Genomic DNA, 22585 nt, shown 5'->3' with positions numbered 1-22585 from the left:
TAACGGTCTTTCCCTTGCACCCGTGCCGCCAGACCGGAGAGAAAGTGAGACATATTTGTAAAGCTACTTGCCTAGGAGGGAAACATACCAATATGCCCCCCTACGGAGTATGGAGCACGGAGTACAGACGGCCATTTTTCACTGTCTCAGCTTGTCACAATCCGGGTTGCGCCTTGCGTCGCGCCGGCGAGCTTAGCTGCAGCAGAAAAGTTATCTCTCTGCAGGACTCGACTGATCTCGGGGAATCAATGCCGCGATGTCTATACCCGTTCTAGACCTGCAAAAAGCAAAGCCCTCTTGTTCCCTTGGGAAAAGGGAGGAGAATAGCCTCATTGATTCGTCAAAAGTGGCCAATCAGAGTTGCTTCCCATCGCGAGGGTTGCAAATGGACAAATCAGAGCTAATGTACTTGTACGCCCCAAAGCCGCTGAAAAATATACCGTATACGCGTGACTTGGTTTGATACCGGTATCATGTCGTGTGTGGGCGAGAACTGTGCTTTCCCACACCATTTCGAATTGTGGGTGGAGAGGTGTCAGTGTATGAATGGGAATACTCAGGGAGCCCGAGATAACTTTGGATGGAAAAGAGGGAGCAAAAAATGGCATTCGATGTTGGTGAGTGCCCAACTGCTAGCATCCTGAACTTTGGTGAGGAGATGTCTGTGTGATTGAAAAAAGGAAATATGTTCCACAAATGGGCCTCGATGCAATTTCGTGCCAACACGCCTAACCACATGATGGACGCGGCAAGTATAGCCATGCCGGTATCCAAATCAACCATTGAGCCATGTGATTTTGCAAATTCAACGACGGGTATAAACCGATATAGTCTTCGTCTTACGTTGAGAGAGTTCAGCCGTTGTATCACAAAAAGCTTGACCATATCGGAAGACCAGGGGGCGACGATCCGAAGACCTGGTACTACACACCAAGCTGCGGGGGAGCAATGCCAAGACAATTAACTACTTAAAGGCAGGAAAAGAGATCCCGTCGAGAGAATAACTCGGTGTAGCAGGTGGTTTTGGGATGTATGACGTGCTCTGTCCTTGATGGCTGATCCCGCTGACTCTCACCCGTAATTGGAAGACATGGTGGCTTGCGAGCTGGACTGCATTTGTGAACTGTCATTTGGGTAATAATGCCATGTATCCGAGTGTAGAAGCCGAGAGAAGAAGAAAGCCCCCGTCTCAGTGGCTTGAACGAAGATAAAAAAAGCAATTGAGACTGGGGCACGCAGTACGCTTTTGCAACTTCCAACATGATCGGGTTCCAAGGCTCAAATGCCTGGCAAGGTTAAATCCCATGACCCACAATATGCAACATGAGCAGGCAGCTACTCAGTAGTGGGATTTGTTGTACAAACAATAGTGGGCTTGCCATTGTTGTGTGTGTATTTTCGGAGGAAAGGGAGCTGGATAATAAAGATTCTGAGAGACGGAGAGAGTGCATAATCGTATATGGCCGAGATGATTTGATGTAGGCCAGCTGGTTGCTTATACACACCACAAAGCAATGACAAGTTGATGGAGTAGATGCAATGTGTGTAAGAGACAGGCCTGTCTAGAATGATCATCTTGAGATGTGCAGCTGTGCTTAGTAGCTTCTGCGAGATTGCTGGGGGAGAGGCGGTCGCTCTCTGAGCCGTTTAAGCAAAGACGAGGCCTTTGAAAAACCGGGCTGACCGGCTGCAGCTATGCCCGACGCATGTCAAGACAGGCACTAGGACATCTCACCAGCCGGGTTTCTCTGCTTCGGTCGCTGTCCCTCACAGGTCATGGCGTGACTGTCGGTATCAAGGTTCAGCGAAACATTGCCTTTCCCAGGCCGAAACTCAGACACACAACGCCGGCTACGTTGATGCTGTGGCTGAAGCTCACTGAACACGACCCTGATAGTAGTATAACATTGTCGTGAATATAATCATTTTGCCAATTACTTGCTCCACTGCTCCTGAGTAGTAGCTGGAACCCGATGATGACACAGGGCCATAGCATGATATGCAACTCAGCCCATGCTATGTGCTTGTGCCTGGCGAGGTGGACGGTCCCCAAAGTTTTCGTTGAACAGCGGTGACGACAACAGGTGGCATTTGATGCTCAGCGTATGGAGGCAGGGAGGGGAGAGGCGGCCCTGGCTCCTGCAAGGTTAGGTTGACCGGCTGACCGGGGTTGTTTGCAGGGGATGGAATTGGATGCTTTTCTCATGCAGCTGGGACAGCGAGTGAAACATGTCGCAACCCGGTCAATGGAATGGCAATCGACAGGTGAGACAGGAAAATGGCTGAGGGGGCTGCAGTCCACCGGGCAATTGGACATGAAGCTGTCCAGATGGCCTTTTCCCCACCCTCACTTATGCGGCGGTCGAGCTTCTCTTCTCGCAAAGCAAGCAAGGATTCCATGATGAGCGGAAAGCAGCCTCTGCGCTGGACGAATTGCGTAGGTTGTCTATTGGTCATTAGCACGAACCAAGCAAGTCTGGACCCTAAGCTCATGGAATACGGCGGTGGGACGAACGCGGGAGCTTGTGGAAGAGCTTCTCAAGAGCCCAAAGGATGGATGAGGTGTCGAGGTAATGAAGTTTAGTTTAGCCTGAGGCTGCATCCGAGTTAGAGCTCCGGGAATCTTTTGCCCAAGAGGTTAAGGTAGTCCAGAGTACTCGTACAGTACAGCTAGAGGTACATGTCAGAGTAGCAGATACGGCACAGAGCGCCAAGTCCCTTGACGAGACCGGCAGGAAGCCCTCGTGGTTGCGGATACCTCAAGGTCGCTTCTGAGGACGGATGCTACCAGGAAGGAACCCCCGTACCGCAGCCCTTGCGCGCTAATTTTGGCAAGAGAAACATGCACCCTCCCTTCCCCATACTTGCCGGTAGTATTCCGTCCTTGGTGCGATTATAAAGGTGGCAGGCGTATCCATCCTCGGCCCTTGCCTGGTAAGAGGAGATCGGTATGGAGTACGTGACAGGTACTCGGAGCGCAATGCGGGCACCGGCGTAGTTGTTGCTCATTCAAGTGTAGCCGTCTGGTCAACGGAAAACAAGGTGACATTGGGATGCGTCTTCGTACTCGTATGGCTGACGGCTGTCAACCGTGCCGAGGGCTGGGCCGGTGAATGAATCTGTCAAGTACTATGGATGTAGGCAGGGAGCATTTCAAGCACGTTTTGCAGCAGCAACTTCTTTATTTGAAATCAACCATCAACGGAGAGAAACGATAGATGGGAGTTGCATTCAGGTCTATGGCGAGGCCGACGAAGAGGCTCAAGTCCCCAAGAGTACAGTAGGTAAGCTGCATGTGCGCTCCTTGAGGTAGGTAGACGGCAAGTTTAGGGAACCTGGAGACTGTTAGTTTCTATACCTTGCGCGTTGGGAGAGAAAAATTTTCTCTCAACCATGGCCTTGCATATGGCCAGGATTCATCTCGACGCCCATATATGTACTACTCCGTCCGACTTGTATCAGAAGGGCGTCGCTCGCGTTACACAGCTCCAGGCCATGGACGTTTTCGGCATCGCCTATTCTCGAGCACTTTGTGGAAACATGGAATCCCGCATCCCTGTGAGCTTTTTTGTCTGTGTTGTGGGAGAAACCGGGAGTGCCGAATGGCCAGGTCGATTAACACCGGCCGGAGTGCATCCATCTATGAGTTGGCAAGGCCTCCGAGACCCGCGCCGTTCGCCGACCGCTATTGCATCCCAATTATCTTCTATTTTCCCTCTCCCTTTCTCGCTAATTTTGTGCCAGCTACCGAGCCCGTTCTCCCCCTTTTGGGCAACGATGGCTACACTGCTGCTCCAGGTAGTATTGCCGAGCAATGACGATCTTCATCGAGACTACTCCGTAAGTGTGTTTGTCTTGTCTACAGTTGTTGGAGCTTTCATGCCGCTAGAAGAAGCTCCTGGAAAGGCCAGTAAGGTTTTAGCGCCGGGTTGGCTCTTATTGGACAAGTGCCATACTCCCTTCTTACACGAGAGAACGATGCTATTCATAGTGGCTTGCAAGCCCAATCAAATACCTTGACTACTATCTATTATGGAGGAAAATGGTTGAGAACATCCTCGTCCAGCTACTGACGGACCGATGTCAGATTGCCGCGGTAGTTCGGCGATGCAACCAGTGTGACGCCCTGGGGTCTCTCTTCTCTCTCAACATCGAGCTGCCTGCCGGTGACGTACGAGTGCTCGTGGCTCCCATGTTCGAGTGGCCAGCTCATTCGACTGGTCTTCAAAGCGCAGCATGGACCAGTCACTGGTTTTACGAGTACGTGTACGTGTTGGGCTCTCCTGCGTGAGTTTGGACTCTGGACTCCTCTCTATTGACGCTGAGCAATAAGACGGCGGCTGTTGCCCGCGCTTTGGACTGCCACACCGCGGATTGCATACGGTCTTGCATTGGTATGCATTACGGGGCACCACCACAGCAATGCAGGTAGCAGGCGGTGAATAAGTTAGGTTGTTACATTTTGAGCGCAGGCTGGAGCTCGCGCATTTCCGACTGACGTCTTGTTCTCGTCACGAATGCTTCTAGATGCTCGAGCTGGAGCCAGCTCACCCTTCGACCCTTGGCCAACAGGCGCGGTCCCCGCCCGGGGAGGAATTGAATGGGTACGCGCATACCGTCACCGAGCAGCAAGCAGTGCTAACATGGCTGCTAGCATGATTCGTTGGTCGGCAAAAGCGACAGCTCACTTCTTTGTTGCTTTCCAGGCGGACGGAGACAAAGGAGAAGCAGAGGCCCGGATATGGACCAAGCTCCACAGCAGCCCTACCATTACCCTTCCGTGCCTGTTGGCACAAACAATCTCCAACAAGTCCTCGAGCAACAAGCATGCCCCGATTGACTTTAATAACAAACACTAAACCAAACAAGCATCATGGCTCCTTCGGGCTAGTCACAGGAAGGCCATTAGCCTGTTCTCTCTTCTCTCAATCGTGCGACCCGGAAGCTGGGGACCTGCAGTAGGTAGGAGGAGCCGACTACTGTAGGGCCCAGTAGCCTGTTCGAGTCTTGGCCGGAGCCCATTCGAGCTCGTACGTGGACCGCTCACAATCAAGAATGGAGGAATCGTACCCGTATGGAGCGGTGCTGAGCAGTGCTACTGGCCGTCCAAGTACGAGTATTACGGCGTCTGCAAGCTATGGCCGCCTGTGGGTGGGAGCAAAGACGGCACGTCCTAGCACACACCTCCGGCTGGGCGGTACACATATACGAGCGGCGCGGTGCTACTGGATCTTGAATGTCAGGCCGCAGAGCGTCTCCTGCACCCTTGCCACCCCTTGTTGGATACCCCACACGTGCAGATGCAGACTCTTGGGTGTCCAAGTACCCGTTCGAGCAACGGTACAGCTGGAATTCGAGAGATACGGACAGGCGGAAAGAGAAGGGAAGTGGTAGGGAGATTGTGTATGCTTCTTTGGCGGAGTGCCCTCGGCCATAAAGGTGGATTGCTCTTCTCTGCACCCCCTCTTACTGCAGATGTTGAGATCAAGCATCTTTGCGTGGTGTTGACATATTTTCCCTTACAAAGTACCATCGAACCAACAGCTTGATGCACAAGCATGGGTCCATTTCTTTCTGCCAATGCCGAACTCGAAGGCTAGGGGCACTGCATCGACAGCGGCTTGGGAACAGGGTCTGTCCAATCGGCTGGGACTGAAATACCCGCCTCGCTTTTCCCTTGCGAGAGGAAGTCATTCCAACAAGAGGCAATATCGTGTTCCCCTCCAACTTCCCGACAGTGTTGGGCTCGGGGTTCTCGGCCAGAGACTGGACAATAAAGGGTCCATTAAGGCAGCGAGGCGTACAAGATGCACACGCACGCGGCACACTCGCATTCAATGGCATGGATTTTGCAGGCCGGTACATGAACTGTCCCGAGGTCTCGACGACTCTATGCATCTGCACATACTATCGACGAGCAGCAGCTAGGCCTGCCGCGCATGGTGGGCGGCGCAATTCACATGTAAGTCCATGTAAGTGTGTGCTGCATTGGAAAACCGCATGTAACTCGTACTGGGACAGGTAATATGAGGAGCTACATACATGCGAGGTAGACATGCGGCGGGCGCAAGGCCGACACGTACAAAGGATTCATGTCCTGGCCAATGGCCGCCAGATGCTGGACTCTGGGCAATCGAGAATACAGGCAGTAATATCTTACTGCTCACATCGATGAGTAACAATTGACTGATGAGGCACGCACTAGCAGTACTCTGCGATTTGATTTGCCTAGCGGTTCCGGGAGGCAGCTTACCTCACTGGTGCCTCGTAAAAAGCTGGAAATCGGCGTCACACACTCACAGCTCTGACCGCAGCTCCGAATTTGAGGGAACGAGGCGCACTGAAGGCGGCCAAACAGAGCGCCTCTAAGCTGTCACCACCTCTTTGTCAACCACCACGACAGCTGCCGCCGCCACACCCTCTTTGATCCTCTTAATCTAACTACATGTACGAGTATATACGAATACAGGCAGGTATGCAGCGCCTCGGGCGTTGCTCGTACGAGTACGGAGCCTTACAATTGTTAAAGGGACGTACGAGAATGGCTCATAACGTGCAACCAGCGGCATCATCGTCTAGATGCTTGGCACTACAAGCACGGGCATCGAAACCTGCGATCCGTTGCCAACCGCCGCCGCCGCCGTTACGTTTCACGCTCCCTTGCTGAGGCTCGTATGACAAGCATGCGGATCGCGGGGCTTGTTCCGATTAGATCCCGATTCAAAGCGCCTGGGGGCGTGCTGCATTCGCTTGGAACACGGCCCATCTGAGCGTCGCCTTGCCTAACCATGACTTGTTACAGGAGGCTACGGTACAGATCACAGCTTCCCGGAGCGCAAGATGAACAGTGCAGCGAGATGCCACGAATGCAGCGCATGCGGCCGTTGGGAGTAGCACTCGTGCCCGTTTTTGATATTGCCGATTTCCCCAGTTATTCCGAGTTATTCTTGGGGTGTTGTTGGCAAGGCCATGTCGGCCATTTGGGAGGCGGACAGTAGCAGCGCCTGATTAAAGGCAGAATCGTCACTCGTCGGCTAGATGTGTGTGTCCAGGATACAAGTGCCTTGCCTTTGCAGCAGCTTGCCCAATTGGCGCGGCATCCATGTCTAATCAAGGGCATCGCTTAATTGTCACAGCATGCAGTGATAATCGCCGCAACGGCGGCTGCAGGAATGCGCAATTAAAGCAATTAAACCGGCTCGGCTGGCGGCAGAAGCTCAAGGCACATACGCATATGTACGAGTACAGGTAGATAGGCAAAGCGGCCGCGCGGACTTTTCCCTGTTTCTTGTGTCTTTTCCCAAGCTCCTCGTCACCGCTTCAAACCCAAACCCAAATGTTGCCCAACGGCGGCCAGCCGACTTGTCTGATGGGCATCTGGAGCAGATTGCTCCTACGTGGACGAAGCGAGAGGGTAACACCACATGGATAGCAAATGCTGCAACTTTGCGCTGGCATCACTTGAAGCCTATCCCGTTTGACTGACGGCAAGCGAGCTGCAGCTCCGAGTGGTCCTTGTTGTTTGTTGGCCGCCCACAACGGGATCTCGAACGAGACAAGGACAAAACACATCCACCTCGCCCTACGTCTATTTAGCTTGGGTACCTAGAGTACCTTGTCTGTATGAGCACGAGCATGAGCATGAGCAGCATACCCCAAATAACTTTAATATTCTGGTGTAAGTACGAGTACGTAGCAGCAGTTGGGGAGTGAGGTGCATATGCCACAGACTGACGAGCTTGAGCAAAAGGCAGCTCCAGCCCCATGCCCACAGCTCTAGATGCAGGCAGCTCCGAGCTTCCCCTCACCTCACACCATCTAGCAATAACCCCGGCTCCGATTCCTTGGGTTTCGGGGCGGAGAAACGAGCCAAAGGAACGAAGCAAACAAGGCGGTTGGCGGGCCATGGCAGCTCTTCTTCCAGGGGTGGGCAGCACGGTTGGCGTTGGTCGGGCAGGGCTGCCTCTGGTTGCCTCTGGCTGATGGAAAATCGAACGAACTAGACTCGTCAGTTAATCAACTCGTGAATCAAGCTGCCGTCCCGTCTGCCAGCAGAGCCGTCACCCTCCTCCTCGCACTGCCGCGGGACTCGGGAGGGTTTGTGTCTTTGTGTCTTCCTATGTCTTATGTCTTATGTGGCAGCTTGAGGGACGGACGCGTTGCTGAGTCTGACGAGAGCACGTCAAACTGTCCCATTGCTTAGCTTGGGACGGGGGAGCCAAGGCTACATGCACAGGGCTCCAGCTATTAATATCAATTAGCACCGTCGAGGGGCCGTAACTTTCGATAAGCAGCTGGTAGCTTGGTGTTGCGATGCTTTAGTGCCGTGCCTTGGACGATAGGTCGAGATAGCGCCAAGCTGGCCGCAACCGACTATTCCAAAACACTACAATAAGTGCGGAGAGGCCCTGCGGAGAAGAGGTCCATAGCATAGCTGCGAGAGGCCGTATAGTAGAGTAGCAGCGTCAATTCATCAATTCGATATGGATAGTATTGATCCATTGCCCCTCAATCCCTGTTGTGTGCTGTGGCCATGCCCTGCTGTGTTGCGGGTGGCTTGTTTTCGCCACTGCATTTGCTGGGCCTTCTGACCACACCCTCAAGTCAGCTGGTGTGCGGTGCGGCGGCTAGCCCACCAGACCACCCTGTGCCGGAGACGCACAGCGCTAGGCCCAACTGCATGCGGGCCTCTGCAGCAGACGCTACAGCGCTACAGCGGTCATGGCACACCCCTCCCCCCCTGTCGCTGGCAGCTGGGTAGAAGCAGAACGGCCTGCAGTGTGCAGCACAGCGCAGTGCAGTGCCGTAGCGTACCGGCCACCACCGAGCAGACGGAGACAGGCAGCTCCACCGCACCCCCCAAAAAGCGATCAAATGGGCCTATGGACATGAATCAATGGATTGCATCCACTTGTGCATCGGCCAGTAAGGGCCCAAAACCGTCGTTTTTGACGTCTGGTCTCTGCTCTGCGTGTGTATGTACTTCCTCCTTCTCTCGCATTGCCATCACCACTTCAGGTTTTGCCCTCTTCATCGCTCGCTCGCTTTGGCAGCTGAGCGTCTCTCGACATCCATATCCCCTCTTTTTTTTCTTCTCCTTTGCTGCTCACTTCACTTCCCCCTCATCGCCAGCTGCCAATTGCCAGCTGCCCGGCAATGCTTCATCTCAGGTGACTGGCCCCAGCATTCATTGTAAGCCTGCTCCCTCGTATCCTTCTTCTTTCCTTTGCCCCCCCGTGACAGCCGCAACACTTGACCTTGCCATTCCCACTTCTTCTCTCGGCATCACATCACCTCACCTCTGCCTTGCACTATCCAAACTCCATCACCGCGATCCCAAGATCCCAAGCAAAAGCTCTACACACCCTCTCGCAACTCGCGCCGCCTCAGCATCACGCATCCGTCGCCTCGCCTTGCCTCCATCTGCTGCTCTCGAGAGGCCTAGTAGTTCTCCCCCTTCCCCATTCTCTGCACCCCCCCAAAGCTTTTCTCCATCGCCCGTCACGCCACGAACCTCTGCTAACCATTTGTTTTTTTTTTCCTTCGCAGCTTGCCAAAATGTTGGCTGACGACGCGCCGCCCGACGACGTTCGTGGCGCCTTTGCCGCCCCCGGCGGTGCCAAGGACCTCACCTTGGCCGATATCCTCCTTCGCGATACCCAATATGTCTACTCTCTGGTTCTTCTCGTTGCCTTCATTTCCCTTGCGGCCTGGTACTCTGTCTTCAACTCCAAGAAAGAAGAGGACCTTGTCCAGCCCAAGGTGAAGGGCCCTGGAGGCAAGCCCCTTCCCATCACCAAGCGCAAGCGACGCAACGACGGCGAACGTAAGATCGGTCCCCGTTTTGGCCGCATCGCTAAGAACGTCTTTCGCTATCTCGCTGCTGTTGTCTTCCTAAGCTATGTGGCCACCGGGATTTCCATGTTTGTCCATGCCTTCTATCATGAGAACCCTTATAAATGGTCAAAGGATGGACTTCCATGGGCTGGCGAGTGGTCTGTGGTATGATAACACCCCCCCATGCTCTGTCTTTCCATCTATCGGTCCCAGGCACTTGGGCCGAGCTTCGACTAGCATCTGCTTGTTGGAAATTTTGTCCAATGGCCTCGCGCCCAATCCCTCCCTTCCCTGTAATCCACTAACCAGCTTCTCTCATAGGTTCACGTCCTGGGTTCTACCTTCTTTTACCTTTATATTCTCTTCTCGCTGTTTGATTGGCGCAAGGGTCCCAACGTTGTTCATCTGGCCATCTGGGTTCTAGGCCTCATTGGTGAACTCATCCTCTTCATTTCCACTGCCATTGTTGCCGCAGACTGCCACTTTCTGCGTACTGTCCAGCAAGAAGACCCCACCAAGGACCAGAACTGCATTGATTCGTGGACCAAGATTGACCTCGTTCTCTATTTCGTCCGTCTGCTCCACATCATCGGTTCAATCTCTCTCTTCTGCGTTGCTTGGATTCTCAAGAGCCGTCGCGTCGAGGATAGGGCCGAAGAAGGACGTGCCATCACTGAAACCACGCCTTTGTTGCTTAACGGGCAGCCTCGCTCCTCCATTGACGCTCGATCAAACGCAGGCTCTGAGGCTAATGGCCGACGGTCTCGTGGTAGAACCATCTCCAACGCTGCCAAGCCCTCCGCATCGTCCTACGCACGCAAGGATGACCAAGCTGCCTTCTACCGTCAGAAGAAGATCCCCCACAAGACATGGTTAGAGTACGTTAGAGGCTACTCTCTGTTTTTCCCGTATCTTTGGCCCAAAGACTCTGTCAAGCTGCAGCTTCAGGTACTGCTGTGCTTTGCTCTAGTCATTGTTCAACGATTGGTCAACGTCTATGTTCCCTGGCAGATCGGCAAAGTCGTCAACCAACTGGAAAAGGTCATCCGAAGTGGCGAGCCCATCACCCGCGACAACTTCCCCCTCAGAGATTTTCTCATTCTGGGCATTCTCTGGGTGCTACAGGGACAGTCGGGCCTTCTTGGCTCCCTGCGATCCTTGCTTTGGATACCCGTTTCGCAATACTCGTATCGAGGACTGACAGCCGCGGCCTTTAACCATGTCCACTCTCTCAGCCTCGACTTCCACTTGTCGAAGCGCACTGGCGAAGTTCTCTCTGCACTCAACAAGGGCTCTGCCATCAATGCCTTCCTCGAGCAAGTGACGTTCCAGGTGATCCCCATGCTTTTCGATTTGTTCCTCTCAATCTCCGTCTTCTACTTCAACTTTGGTCCCCTCTACGCCCAGCTCAACTTGGTGGACACCTGTTGGTACCTTTACATGACAATCAAGATGGCCGCCACGAGAGCAGACCAGCGACGAGAGATGACAAACGCTGATCGCGAAGAGGAGGCGGTGAAGAACGACTCTATCTCTAGTTATGAGACGGTCAAATACTTCAACGCAGAAGAGTACGAGTCCAACCGATACCGAGCCAAGGTCGATGTCTTCCAAAAGGCCGAGGCTCAGGTTCAGACTGGCATGGTCCTCATGAATATCTGCCAGACTCTCGTCTTCAACTTGGGTAGAATAGTGGCTGCCCTGCTCTGCGGTTGGCAAGTCCTGGTTGGCATGCGATCTACGGGAGACTGGTTCGTCGTCGTGTCCTACATGACCCAGCTTCAGGGTCCTCTCAACTTCTTCGGCTCCTTTTATCGAACAGTCCAGCAGGCCATGATCTCTGGTGAGCGTCTTCTGGAGCTCTTCAAGATTCAACCTACCGTCGTTGACTCGCCCAATGCTGTGCCCCTCGAAAACTTTACTGGGCACGTTCGATGGAAGAATGTGAGCTTTTCCTATGACGCTCGAAGACCTGCCCTGCGTGACATCAGCTTCGAGTGCGCTCCGGGAACCACAACGGCCTTTGTTGGCGAGTCTGGTGGTGGCAAATCTACTTTGTTCCGACACATGTTCCGATACTACGACTGTGACGAGGGCAGCATCGAATTCGACGGCAAGAATGTCAAGGATCTCACAATCAACTCGGTTCGCCGCCATATCGGAGTCGTCCCCCAGGACACCACCCTCTTCAACGAGACCCTAATGTACAACCTCAAGTATGCTAACCCGCAAGCCACTGATAAGGAAGTGTACGCTGCCTGTGCGGCCGCTAGCATTCATGATCGGATCATGTCATTCCCAGATGGTTACAACACCCAGGTTGGAGAGCGAGGTCTCAGACTCAGCGGTGGTGAGAAGCAGCGAGTGGCCATTGCCCGTACCATCCTCAAGGATCCTAGAATTATCATGTTGGATGAAGCCACCTCAGCCCTCGACTCGCACACAGAACAGGAAATTCAGAAGAATGTGACCAGTATCGGCCAGGGACGCACACTGCTCATTATCGCGTAAGTGACTCTCATCTGTGATATAAAAGCTCTACGGAAACTAACACAGCCTTTCCTTTCTTCCAGGCATCGATTGTCCACCATTACGCATGCCGACCAAATCATCGTCCTTCATGCCGGTACTGTTGTTGAAAAGGGAAACCATCTCGACCTTCTCGCTGCCAAGGGTATTTACTACTCCATGTGGCAGAAGCAAGTCACAGCCGAACGCGCCTTGGATGTCGCTAGAGAAGCTTCCTTGCAAGCCAAACGTGCTATGAGGGCCGCAAACATGGGTGGTAAGAACAAATCAGCGGCCCAAATTGACGGATATGAGAGTCACGGCTCCGCTACTGAGCAGCCTCAACTCAACGGCGAGGCTCATCCTTCGGCATCTTCGTCGGACAACGAGTCGACTCACGAAGAGGAGCGGCCCCGCGAGCGCCAGTAGATTTCGCTCTGGTTCTTTCACAAGGCTGGTTGTCGCTTTGACCAAGCCAATTTTGAAAGCTCTCAAGATACCAAACCACCCGGGCATAGACACGCTACCTTTTTATGGGTACGCATGTTTCTTGCAAATCATTGCATTTCTGTTTTCGTCCATTTATGCGTCTGATATCAACCTACCGGCATATTTCCAGGCCGGTCTCGCTTTGTTTCGTTGTTTTATTTCATCATCTTTGCGATTTTCCCATTCAGCTTCGAAAACGCAGGTCTGTTCACTTTTCCCTCCTTGGCATCGGACAACAACACGATTGATGTCAACAAAACCTCACATACTCGACCTAGCATGATGACTGCATCGCACCGGCGTTGGGGAATAGGATTACTGTTTATTATTTTCTTTTATTCAACATTTCTATGCGCGCAGCATAAGACACTTTGCCTTTTAGCCGGCCAAATTTGATTCTTTCGATCCTTTGAAGCCTGGAGACGGCCTCTTGTTTCACGTCAAATTTATGCATGCGAAGCATTTTCAACACTCGATTGAGATTAGAGCTTTCAATACGACGATGACGTCTCTGTTTTTTATTTGTTCTTTTCAAATCTTTTACATTTCGCGACCATTTGAGCAACAGGACTCGGATCTAACTGCTGCCATCATTGTTCTTTTTTCTTTACTTCAACTTTTTCGTACTGGAATCTATCCTGATGGATCGGACTTAATAATACACCTCTGAATTTTCGTCAGGAGACAAGATATAGCCGCAATCACAGGCGGAGACATATAATGTGTGTTGTTTTACCACTGCTTCTTGCATCGGCTCTGCATCTCTTTTGTTTCATCATCTGTCGAGGGCACCCCGAATTCATGGACTTTCGCCGGTTGCTGTTTGACTATGAGGTATCAAGTTTCAATGTTGAGATTATGTGTGAGATCATTTGACTGGTTGCAACAATTTCTTTCCTTTTCATTTCCTTCCTGAAAGCACTTTCTGTTTCACAGCTATCGTCTTTTGAGGGGCCTTGACCCGTTCATACGACTTTTTCCTCATTTCGAAGAGAGTCAATGAGACGAATGATGTCGACAGCAGAGGTTGACGAGGAAGGGGGACATGTTGATGACACGATTTGCTCTTTTATTTTCGTTTTGGAAGGATATCTGACTATGGACGCCCATTGACGAGGCCCAAGGGACCTTGACTTGTTCACGGGCAACGAATGCATGACCTGGCTTTGTTTTCCCATTGTTCTTTTTGTTCGATTTCGAAATTACGCCCTATGGACTGGATGGATATCCGGGATTGGTGATGGCTTTCACCGTTTGGGTTTGTGCTTTTTTCTTATTCTGATTTAACTTGCGTCGGTAACATACACTTTTGGGATTCTTTCCTCAGGGAAACCGAGACCATGAAACGGTCTCTGGATGACAAAAAAATCGGGCACCAGATACGGATATTCCCACTTTGCTTAAGAAGTATAGGGCGAGCCTTGATAACTTAGGTAGCATGAAAAATTAACAGAAAACAATTTTGGTAAAAAAAAAAATTGTCTTTGCTTGTGAGTGAAATGTGATGTTTGTAGTTGAGGAATTAATTGCTGTAGATTATTGTCTGGATGATGTATTTGTGTCCATGAATGGCGTTGATGTTCGGATTCTGTACGGATACTCATGAGATGAGGAGCATGAACATGCGTTGAGAGAAATTTGAGTCATTAAGATTAAATAGTTACAAAGTATATAGTATATTAGGCATTCAAGTTATTTGCAAAAGAAGCAAAAGAAAGAAGCTCCCTCTCTCCTCGTAGCTCCCCCCTTGCCTGCCTATGTATACCCTCATTTCATCCAACCCGAATCCCTATTTCAAACCTCTCATTAAGGAAGATCAAAAACTACCAATGAAAGGAAACAAGGCTTGATTTTGAATACACATACACGCCCCCCTTCTCTCCTCTCCAAAAGCGTATTGCAATAGAACTCCAACTCTGCAATTTTTTGTCCAAATCCTAAATACTTCATCGATCATCTCGCCTCTCCCAAAGTTTGCATCAAGAAGTTTCCTCTCCTCCCCGAAAAAGGAGGAAGAAGCATCATCAAATTAAAATTAGTATTAAAACCCAAGGCTCTCTTTTTTTTCTTGTTTCCCCTTGTCATGTTCAAAACAAGATGAACGCCAGTTCTCCCATGCCCCTACGTTCTGTCTCCGGCCCTCCAATATCCGGACAGACTCTCCCCTTAGTTATTGTTGTAGGTCCGTCTCCAAGACGTAAAGACCAAAAGAAAAGAAGCATGATTCAAAAACTTGCTTCTCACACCGCTATTCCTATAAATTGCATCTGTTTTTCGCAAATCCGCTTGCTTTGTTTTTTGCGTAAATCGTACGTCTATTAGACTAATAGCGCTTTCCAACCCACCCAAAAATAATGCGCACCCCCCTTTCTTGTTGACTGTATGTTGTCAAGCACTCTTTAATGCTTGGCAGAAGCAGTCGCCTTGTCTTCATCGGCCTCGTAGTGGACCTCGAGAGAAGGGACAGCCATCTTGCCATTGTGCTTGGTTGAGGCCGGCTTTTCATCTACATCGTCATCTTCGTCTTCAGATCGGTCATCAGTCGCCTCCTTATCGCGGATGAATCTGAAGGCGATGCGCAGAATGTAGAAGAGCCAAAACAGGTTCAAGGCCTGAAGGGAGGCAAGCAGGGCAGTGGTGATGTACTGGCTGATCCAGCACTTGTACTGCTGAGTCTCCCAGTTGAGCTCAAAGGGACCAACGGTGCGGAACTCGGTGAAGAGGGACCAGATGATTTTTAGGTTGATAAAGTGGCGCATGTAGATCCAAACGACGACAAAGCTGGCGAAGTAAGGAGGAACAATGGGGTGGTCAATGTAGTTGAGAGCCTTGGACGAGGCGAGGAAGAAGTCACTAATGTCGTGGGTGATGTAGACGGCGATGCCAATGTAGGTGAAATGGAAGCGGTAGCTCAGGCCAATGAGGGCCAGGCTGACGATGTGGTGACCCACAAGCTCCTTGAAGTCCTTTCGCGGCTTCTCCATTCCCAGGAGGAGGACGATGGCTTGCTGGGCCCAGTAGGCAGCCTGGAAGAGGTAGTAGAACTTGACGACACCCTCATGCGAGCGATGGGGGAAGCCCTCGTACATGCCGCGGGTGTTGAAGTACCAGACGGGCGTGCGGCTCATGACGTACATGCCAGCAGGTCCAAGGACGCCAAAGTAAAGGGCGGTATACATCTGCTCCATGAGACGGGCCTGCTTGCCCTTGCTGAGGCCCGTCATGCGGGCCAATGGGCGCAAGACCTCCTGCATGATGAACTCGCGAGCAAAGGACAGGACGATGGTGTAGAAGGCGACGAACGCAATGTCCCACTTGCCTTTGCCATAGTGGATGGGCTTGAGGGGGTCATCCTGGGGCATCGGGTACGACAAGAAGAGAAAGTGGTGTAGCGGGTTGGAATCCGACGGGTTGACAGCATAGCCAGTCAGGAAGACGAGCAGCAGGACGGCGGGCAGGACATAGGTGTGCTTAACCATGGTCTGGCGAGCCTGGGAAAAGAATCCGCGAGTGCGACGGCGCTTGGAAACTTTGGGAGCGCCAGAGGCATCTTCTGAGCCCTCAGACGAGTCGTGCTGTTGATTGTGGCGGTCAGGTCAGCCTGATGAAACGAAAGCCTCGTACAGTGGGAATTCTCAAGTCATCTCATCTCACCTCGGAGTCCTGGGCATTGAGACTGACTCTGCTAGAGGCCAGTGCTGGCGCGCCCGTGTCGCCAGCACGAATCTCGCCTCCAAGGCCGCTGCTCTTACGCCTGCGCCTCGCAACGTTGACGTCAGCACTGTGCAGCTGGTCTGCCGAAGTGTTGAGCAGCGGGAAAGGCTCGACCCCCGCCATTGTATACGAGTAGTCGAGCACGAACGAAGTTGATTGTCTGTCTTATGTCTTGGTTCGAGTTCGACCGCTGGTTTGTCGCCTCGAGAATTGTTCGTCCCAACGCTGTGACTCGGTTGAGCTTCGGGGCGGCTTTGTTTCGTTGGTCGCGAAACGCCGCAAAGTTGCCTCTTGTCACAAGCAAAAGAGGGGACGAAAGGGTCGGATGCTGCACGGCGGAGGAGGAGGATAAAAGGGGACGAAAAGTCGAACCTGAGCAGACGATGCTACTCCAAGTAGGATCGCTGGCCTCTTATTGTGCACCCCTGTCGTCGCGGGGCGCAAGCGCAATTGATTGGTGGTCTTGGGGTGAGAGACTCGCGTGGGCTTATCCGCTTGTCTCGTCTCACAATTGGGACTAATAAGAGGCTTCGGTCTAATGAACCGTCAGAGGGGTCGAGTGTCAAAAATAGCGGTCTATTTTCTTGGGCATACGAGTAAAGCGACAGCTGCTGTTGGTCCAATTGGCAAATGCAGATGAAGGATATAAAAAAGGAGAGGGAGGACGCAGGACCGGGACGGCGAGGCCACGTCGATTGTTGGAGACGCCGAGTGAGATTTGACGGAGACTTCTTTTTATTTCGATGACGCCGTTGTCGTCTGCTACCAGGCGGGATCTAGATTAGGGTTCAAGTAAAAGGAGAGAAAGCCGGCATTTGGTAGGACAAAGAAAGATGCAAAGGAGTAAAAAGAGGGAAACAGTTAAGGTACAGTAAAAGTGCAGGGCACCTCAGCTATGGAAAAATTTTGGGCGGAGGCAAACACAGATCAGATCACCCCAACGGAAATGTAGAGTCTACCGATGCGCACTGTTGTTGGTGAGGATGCAGCCAGGTAGACGGTACCCAGGGGAGTGCCGAGGCAGGTGCCTTTTTTTCTATGGGTATCGGGGGGGAATCTGTGCCTGAGCCTTACTGTAGTAGGACTCATGTAACGGCAGACATGTGCATAACCAACAACGACCAGGAGGGAATCAAGCTGAAGTGCCGGCTACACTACCCTTGTTGACAGATGCCAAATCGGATTGAGACTTGTTTGTTTGTTTTGTATCTCATTGCAGAGGCTTGACATGGCGCAGGGTTCCGTTAAGCTTCGTTGATGGCGAAAAGTTATTTTTTTGACAGCTGCTGGACCCTGAATTATTGATGTAATTCATACCTAAACAGATCACCTCGCTGAGTATAGCCTTGGCTCTGTAAATGTTGTCCTTCGTCTTGCTCCCTCCCACTTAGTAGCTAATGAGAGGCTCCATCCCGTGTCTCTCCTCTCTGATCAGCTCATTGTATGATTACTGCGGGCTCTGGGTGGTATTAGTGGTAGATGCGCCAAGGAAAATCACGAACTAGTTGTACTATATCAAGAGCCTGAGATAACACTGATCGCTATTTGCTTACTGTACTTGTAATATTACTCCTAGTCCTCCAACCAAATAGATAACTAAGTCCCCTCGTCACAATAGCATCTCCTGAATAAGTTGAACAAACCACATTCTGTAGCATCTATCAAATCCTTCTCTGCTTTCAACTCCCCCTGACAATCCCGTCCCACTTCCGCCCCAATTATTTTTCTTTCTTAGTCCCAAGTGCCAAATCCCTGCCAGGCCTAGCTCGCTTTTTCCCTACCACGGGATGCAGGGGTCTCCCCTGGCCGCCCACCCGTGCCTTGTTTTTCCCTTTGTTCCCATATTCTCTTATTTCCTCTTAGCGCACAACGTAATAACCGACTATCCGCGCAAAAGTACGATATATCGCTTTTTGGTATCTTATGCAACATAAAATCAGTGGATTCAACGGGAAGCCGGTTACGCGTATACTTACTAATTCCCAAGTGTCGGAACTTTGCAGCGAATCCAGGGTCCGAGAAAACTAAAATCACGGCGGAATGGTCGTTGCGAAAGCTCCGTGTGGCGCTGGTAGCTCGTGCCTGAGATGACCCGAATGGTCCGCTTATGTACTCCGTTGCTGTACTGTACTATATTGCATTCTTGGTTCTTTTTTTGACGATGCTGCTTTTGAGGCGGATTACGGAGCTTTGTGATTGCGATGAATCCCTGTCTCCTCGGAAAGTGACGTAATGGAGCAATCTGAGGGTGTCTCAATCCACGGCCCGGGGGAAGTTTAAAAATGCTGTGAAGAGTAATCTGCATTTCCTCGGTCAACGACAGCCTCAATTCACGACCCGGGGGGAGGTTAAAAACGCTGTGAATAGTATCCGTTAATATGCCTAGCATTGTGCAGAAGAGCCCCGAACGTATATATGATGAACTATCCAATCGAGTCTCCTGTGGCCCTCTATAATATCGCCTTGAATGAGCTTAAACGTCAAGATTTGTTGTGTAACCATGTTTTCATTGCCATCAGATAAACCCTAGCAAGTAGTTCATGGTAAATATTGACATAGAGCCTAAATACAATATAGCAACACCTTCGCTCTCACAGCCGTTCCCCCCATCTACACATAGTTCCTCCCAAATAAACTTCTTATAACAATCTCCTCAAAAAAGCCCCCGGGTATCGTCATCACCATATCTCCATCCATCAACATTTTTATATACTATACTCATACACCTCTCCCCCTAAAGTAAAAAGGGACTCAAACACCGCATATACATGAAAAAAAAACCGTGACCCCCCAAAAAAACGCCTCGCTCAAAGACAAGATTCCTTCATTACACGCTTCGTAACGGTAAAACACCAAGCCAAGCAACGCACACAACGATGAAGAAGAGAAGAGAGAGAACCATAGAACTCTATGAGGCACCAGACCCGCCAGGCGGTATCGTGCGTCCGTCGTCTTGTCCAGTATCTGGTTCAGATTCTCGTTCTCGTTCTCGTTCCCGCTCGTGTCCATGTGCATGCTCGTGCTCCTGTGAAATCACAGACGAAGTTTCCGTTACAGAATCGTCATACGAGTAATCGTCGTCGTCATAGAGATGTCGATTGCGCACCCCCGGCCACAGCGGCGGATTATTTGGCGGTATGGGCCTCTCGTGCGCTGATGCTGTCGTTCTCGAGTATGCGTTGGGCGCCATGTTATTCCGGCCCCTGACTTCGTACACCTCCTCAGAAGAGCTGCTGCTGCTGGATCCCCGCGCTCGCCGTATGGCCGATGCCGCCGAGCTGCTTAGTTCCTCGCCTTCCTCCTCCAGAACCTGCTGCAGCGCCGCGCCTCGTCGTGCTGGCGCCGGTATTACTGTCACGGGGAGATTGTCCGTGTCCGTCGTAGGCCGGAACCTTTCTCGGATCCTGTCGGCTTGGCTCACGGCAAACTCTTCCAGCCTGCTCCGGATATCCCATCTGTTGGTATCGATTCGGGCTCTTGTCGTAAAGGTTGAGCGGGCATCTGATAGTCCTCTAGGCGATTGCAGCGGCGAAGGGACTTGGCTGCCGTTTCCACGGCGCAGCAGTGACTGCCAACGACCGCCGCCCGAGCTAGAGTTCGCCTCCAAATCCATCGACCTCTCCGGCTCCCGTATCGCAATGTGAACGGATGGAGAGTCCCCTGGAGAGATGGATGTAGGCGACTGGCTTGTCGAAACCCCATCGTCCACAGCAGGATGGCGACTCTGGGGGTGATTCTCGGGTCTCGAGGCTTCTGTCGTGGGTCGGATCTGAGTTGCTCTCGCCAGATCAGCTGCTCTCGCCATGGTATCGGAGCCTCCCTGGTATCTCACGGCGTAAACGGTGCTGCTGGCAGCGCTGGTGGTTTCTGTTCTGCTAGCTTGTGTTATGGCTGGGGCAGGTCGCGTGAGCCACACTGGCGGCCTCAAAATATGTCCTGATGTCCTCTCCCCTGCTGCCCCGCCGCCAGTTTCGTCGTCATCGCGGCCGTGTCCATTGCCGCGCTCTCTTTCACGATTTCGGCCGCTCATGACCGGTACACCGGGCCAACCGTTGCCTTCTCGAGGTCTTTGCTCCCTCTCCGTAACCATCACTCCTCTGCCATCACCTCCACCACCTTCCACCTTGTATCCCTTTCGCTTTCGTGACCAAGGGAGTTCTGCTGCGTTCACTTCTAGCGTGTCGTCTCCATCAAACACCTCTCTTCCAAGTATTCCATCCTTTTTCTCTTCACGCTCCAGTGCTTCAATTCGTTCCACCCACTCCCACACCACCACACTGGCTGCCGCCGCACCAACCCACCGCACATAATCACCCCAGCCAGTAAACTCTGGCTTTGAAATATCGAGGATAAAAAAGACGACTGGTATCAGGATGGCGCCCAAAGAAATGCTGGCCACCAAAACCATGTTCTTCATCAGGGGATGATAGAAGGCATATCGTTTCTTCATAATTGCGTAGTACACAACCCACGCGGCGTACAGCACCCCCAGCGCCAGCTGGAATAGGTAACTCAGCGCGGGGATGGGATGAGCAAAACTCTTGGGCATAGAATTCCCAATACTGTCCGGGTCAGAGTACAGAAAGCTGTTGAGAGCGCTAAAGATGACATCGAGGCTGATGAGGAAGAAAGCAGCCCACATGATGATGATTTTCTCGCGATGGCGCGGAAACAGGCGGATCAGCGTCTGCGCCTGGGCGAGCCAGAGAAACGTGTCGGACACGATGCGGATGGCCTTGAGCTCGGTGCTCCCCATGACCTCGTTCTGAAGTACCTTTGCATTCTGCACTCCCCATATGTACTGGATCTTCGCGATTCGGAATGTGTCCGCCGTGGCAATCGTTAGAGATATCGCGACCGTCAAGGCGGCTAGTTTCTGTAGCCACGGCCGCCCACCAATGTTCACACCTCCCGAGGAGCTGTTGGTGAAGCTGTTGGGGCGGCCAAGATAGACAACGCCGCTGTCGAAAAAGGACCGTGGCGTGATAAAAAGCATAATAACGAGCATGTAGGCGGTAACGGTGGTAGCCGCCAGGGCGTAGCAGATGGGAAAACTCGAGGCGTAAAAGGGGTCTCGAAAGTCGGAAAAGTGCGGGCTGTCGTCCGGATCGCCGTCGCCCAGGTCCTGCAGGTCCAGGCTCGAGCCTCCGCTGCTGGTGGTCTCCGGGTCGCTGATGGCGACAGAAACACTCGGGATCGTGGCCGTCGGGCACGGCGCCTGGAACAGGGCGTCGTTATCCAGCGTCAGGATGGCGTCGTCCGACTGGCCGTCCAGTGAGAGGATGCCGTTGGCCGGCAGCCACGTGCTGGTGCACAGCGCCATGGACGCCTCCATCGACGACGTAGCCGCGAGGGCCACGTTGGCCATGGCCGTTATCGACATGGCCGCTATCGTTGGATGGGAGTCGGATCGAAACGGGATATCAAAAAAGCGAAAAGACGTAAGCGGTATCACAAGAGTCAGCCGGCAAGACGGCGACGACAAGGGAGGAGGTGACCAGTCGGGGGTCCTATCGCAGGTGCGCCATGGAAGATGCTTGTGGGCGTGATATCGAAGCAGGCCCCGGCAATGCTTTCTTCTCCTTTTCCGCCTGTTTTGACGGGACTGAGGCGGAGCAAAACTTCAGGTAGCTTCGCAAAATCTAAGACACGCTGACAGATGATGAGTCGATCCGCGAAATCGAACGGACAGGCGGAGTCAGCGGCACCGCTCTGAGAGATCTCTGGAGGAAGCCGAAAATCGAATCGCGGCAAGGAATATTCAGTCGACGTCGGGTTCAGAGTGGCGTGAGCAATTCGAGTGTCATATCAATCAGTGGCGGCTGTCAAACATAGACTTCGTAACAATGATTCGATCGCGAAAAAAAAGCCCTTTGTTTCAGCCCCGGACTTCCGCGTGCGCTCAAAATCAGGAGTCTCGTAAAAAGCAGAGAAACGTCGTCTCGTTCAGTAGTTGAGTAATCGTCAAGGCTGAAGCGGTAGATATCGGCGATCGATCTGGCAACGTCGAGACGGAGCGAATGTCGTTAGAGGGGTC

At 52.2% G+C, this 22585-nt stretch overlaps 4 protein-coding genes across 4 annotated transcripts; 2 read left to right on the top strand and 2 right to left on the bottom strand.

The window, feature by feature from the left end:
• The first annotated feature begins 3201 nt into the window (after nt 1-3201).
• V8C40DRAFT_116626 (uncharacterized protein) lies at nt 3202-4404 on the top strand. Its single transcript, XM_083210866.1, has 2 exons — nt 3202-3840; nt 4088-4404. The coding sequence occupies exons 1-2, from the start codon at nt 3394-3396 to the stop codon at nt 4289-4291; spliced, it is 651 nt and encodes a 216-aa protein (XP_083068395.1). The 5' UTR covers nt 3202-3393; the 3' UTR covers nt 4292-4404.
• Nucleotides 4405-9325: 4921 nt separating this feature from the next.
• V8C40DRAFT_116575 (uncharacterized protein) lies at nt 9326-13028 on the top strand. The gene is made up of 4 exons (XM_083210865.1): nt 9326-9444; nt 9550-10002; nt 10159-12344; nt 12411-13028. Exons 2-4 carry the CDS (start codon nt 9559-9561, stop codon nt 12772-12774), a joined length of 2994 nt encoding a protein of 997 aa, XP_083068394.1. The 5' UTR covers nt 9326-9444; nt 9550-9558; the 3' UTR covers nt 12775-13028.
• Nucleotides 13029-15194: 2166 nt separating this feature from the next.
• On the bottom strand, nt 15195-17073 carry V8C40DRAFT_116553 (TLC domain-containing protein). The gene is made up of 2 exons (XM_083210864.1): nt 16489-17073; nt 15195-16409 (listed from the first exon to the last, which is right to left on the bottom strand). The coding sequence occupies exons 1-2, from the start codon at nt 16669-16671 to the stop codon at nt 15234-15236; spliced, it is 1359 nt and encodes a 452-aa protein (XP_083068393.1). The 5' UTR covers nt 16672-17073; the 3' UTR covers nt 15195-15233.
• A 2123-nt stretch (nt 17074-19196) lies between these two features.
• On the bottom strand, nt 19197-22193 carry V8C40DRAFT_116542 (PalH/RIM21-domain-containing protein). The gene has a single exon (XM_083210863.1). It carries the CDS (start codon nt 21929-21931, stop codon nt 19457-19459), a length of 2475 nt encoding a protein of 824 aa, XP_083068392.1. The 5' UTR covers nt 21932-22193; the 3' UTR covers nt 19197-19456.
• Between the last annotated feature and the right edge of the window lie 392 nt (nt 22194-22585).

This window comes from Trichoderma camerunense, assembly GCF_050948025.1.
Source record: "Trichoderma camerunense strain CBS 138272 chromosome Unknown V8C40scaffold_22, whole genome shotgun sequence".
In the NCBI taxonomy this organism is placed as follows: domain Eukaryota; kingdom Fungi; phylum Ascomycota; class Sordariomycetes; order Hypocreales; family Hypocreaceae; genus Trichoderma; species Trichoderma camerunense.
The sequence above is the reverse complement of the archived record's forward strand: the minus strand, read 5'-3'. Positions and strand labels throughout refer to the sequence as shown.